At 36.2% G+C, this 1863-nt stretch overlaps 1 protein-coding gene across 1 annotated transcript; it reads right to left on the reverse strand.

Moving 5' to 3' along the window:
- Positions 1-1142: 1142 nt before the first annotated feature.
- On the reverse strand, positions 1143-1821 carry LOC108356114 (uncharacterized; the record flags this gene model as incomplete). Its single annotated transcript, XM_017607246.1, has 2 exons — positions 1143-1546; positions 1631-1821. Coding segments are annotated over 2 exons (538 nt in total), but the record flags the coding sequence as incomplete, so codon positions are not given.
- Between the last annotated feature and the right edge of the window lie 42 nt (positions 1822-1863).

The raw sequence follows: 1863 nt of genomic DNA on the forward strand, positions 1-1863 counted from the left end.
GATATATTAACCTCAAAAGTCAACTACTGTCACGTTTTACTGATTCAGTATCAGTATTTGGCTGATTTAGGCATACTTTTATCGCTACAAACATCAAATATAGTTTTAGTTATCGAATAAAACATTCACTATAACTACCCTGTTACTAATAGAAAATTCAATCGTAGTGAAATCTTATTTATTGTCAATATTATTGTGGCTTATTAACATTTGTTTCCATATTGTTATNAAAACAGTTATATCGTTGAAAAAGCAAGGCCAGTGGCAGTGAACCACAGACGGAATTGCAGCGGAAGGAAGCACCGACCAAAATAACTACAAATCCTTGGGGAGAACTCTAAACCGATGTTTTTTTGCCGAATTAATGTTGAAATTTCTAATTTAATTTTCAGTTGCCAACGATAAGAATAGAGTAAATGTCAAAGAATTGTTCAGTGATTGCAAATCGGTTTTGGAATAGGGAATGAGGTAGTTTAGTACTTTTTTAAAGGCGATAAAATGTAGTTTTTTCAAGAGGGAAACACTGATATAGCTAAGGGAGCCAAGATGGCGGATTAGAGCGAGAACGCTGTCAATATCCAACACCTTGTATTATTCCACCATGAGTATTAGGTATGATAGCATGAAATGTCACAATCTGCTTAATAAAACAAATCTGCGTATCCAGGGAAAGTATAATAACGGAATTAACTATGTAAATTCGCTATCGATAGTTTTGCATAATACGAGGGAGCCATGCCTCAACTAAAATTGGAATGGAGAACAATCCCTAATTAAATAAACAACTACAGATTTTTTCAATCTACAAGTATTTATTTTCACCACAAATACTTACATATCGACTGCTGAGTGGAAGATCGATCTATCTCGGCAGCCAGTTCGAAAACGCCCTATCTCAAAAAACTTTTCAAGAACGACCTATTTCAGAATTTTATTGAAAAACACCCTATCTCAGAATTCGGTTCAAAAACGCCCTATCAATGTGCTGATATAGGGCGTTTTTGAAACGAGTTCTGAAATAGGGCGTTCTTGAAAAGTTTTTTGAGATAGAGCGATAGGTCAATCTTCCACTCAGCAGTCGATATATACATATACATGATACGAATATTTAAATATTTAAATCTAGCAAAATATGTATATATAAACATATATATGTAAATACATATGTATGTATGTTTCAAGCGCTCATTTTATGAAGATTACATAGTAAAATCACGTCGACCACGATCAGAAAATAGATCACTGTGTTTGCTCAAATCTGTAGATCTTGTGCAATTGCCACTGGACAAGGTTACGTCAGATAAGGTGCTTATTGTTGGCGATTTAATACTTTCACTTTGGGTTCTATATCTTCTGCATGATGGAATCGCTGATGAACGGCCCCGGCCCGGACGCAGATGGCCTTGACTCAGCTCTTTGAAACTTTGCTTTTTATATGATATATAAGCTTTCAATTTCTCAATTCGCTTCGTTTCGTGCGCTAATTTATCATCCAGATGTGTATAGATCCTTAGCATACCTTTCAGTTTCCTCGTCTCTTCTTGAACTTGAAGTGGCATAAAATTTACCCAATAATGAGCGTTCAATGCGTCCTGCGATATTTGGAATTGTAGTATCTTTTGGAACTTACGAAATGCTTTCTCCGGTCGATCGAAATATTCTGCCATTGCTTTGGGCATATTGGCGTCGATAGCTTTGGCGTCGTAGAGCGCGTTGCAGACATGGCATTGCCTGTTTGGCAAGCATTCTTGGCAAAAGATGTGACTACATTTGGCTATAAAGAACCTGTTTGGATTCTCTACAGTTTTTGGCCGAAAGCATCTGTTGCAATTAACCATAAACATTATGCAATTTGATAGTAGC

This window comes from Rhagoletis zephyria, unplaced genomic scaffold (assembly GCF_001687245.7).
Source record: "Rhagoletis zephyria isolate East Lansing unplaced genomic scaffold, Rhagoletis_zephyria_1.1 Rzeph_scaffold_54250, whole genome shotgun sequence".
In the NCBI taxonomy this organism is placed as follows: Eukaryota; Metazoa; Arthropoda; class Insecta; order Diptera; family Tephritidae; genus Rhagoletis; species Rhagoletis zephyria.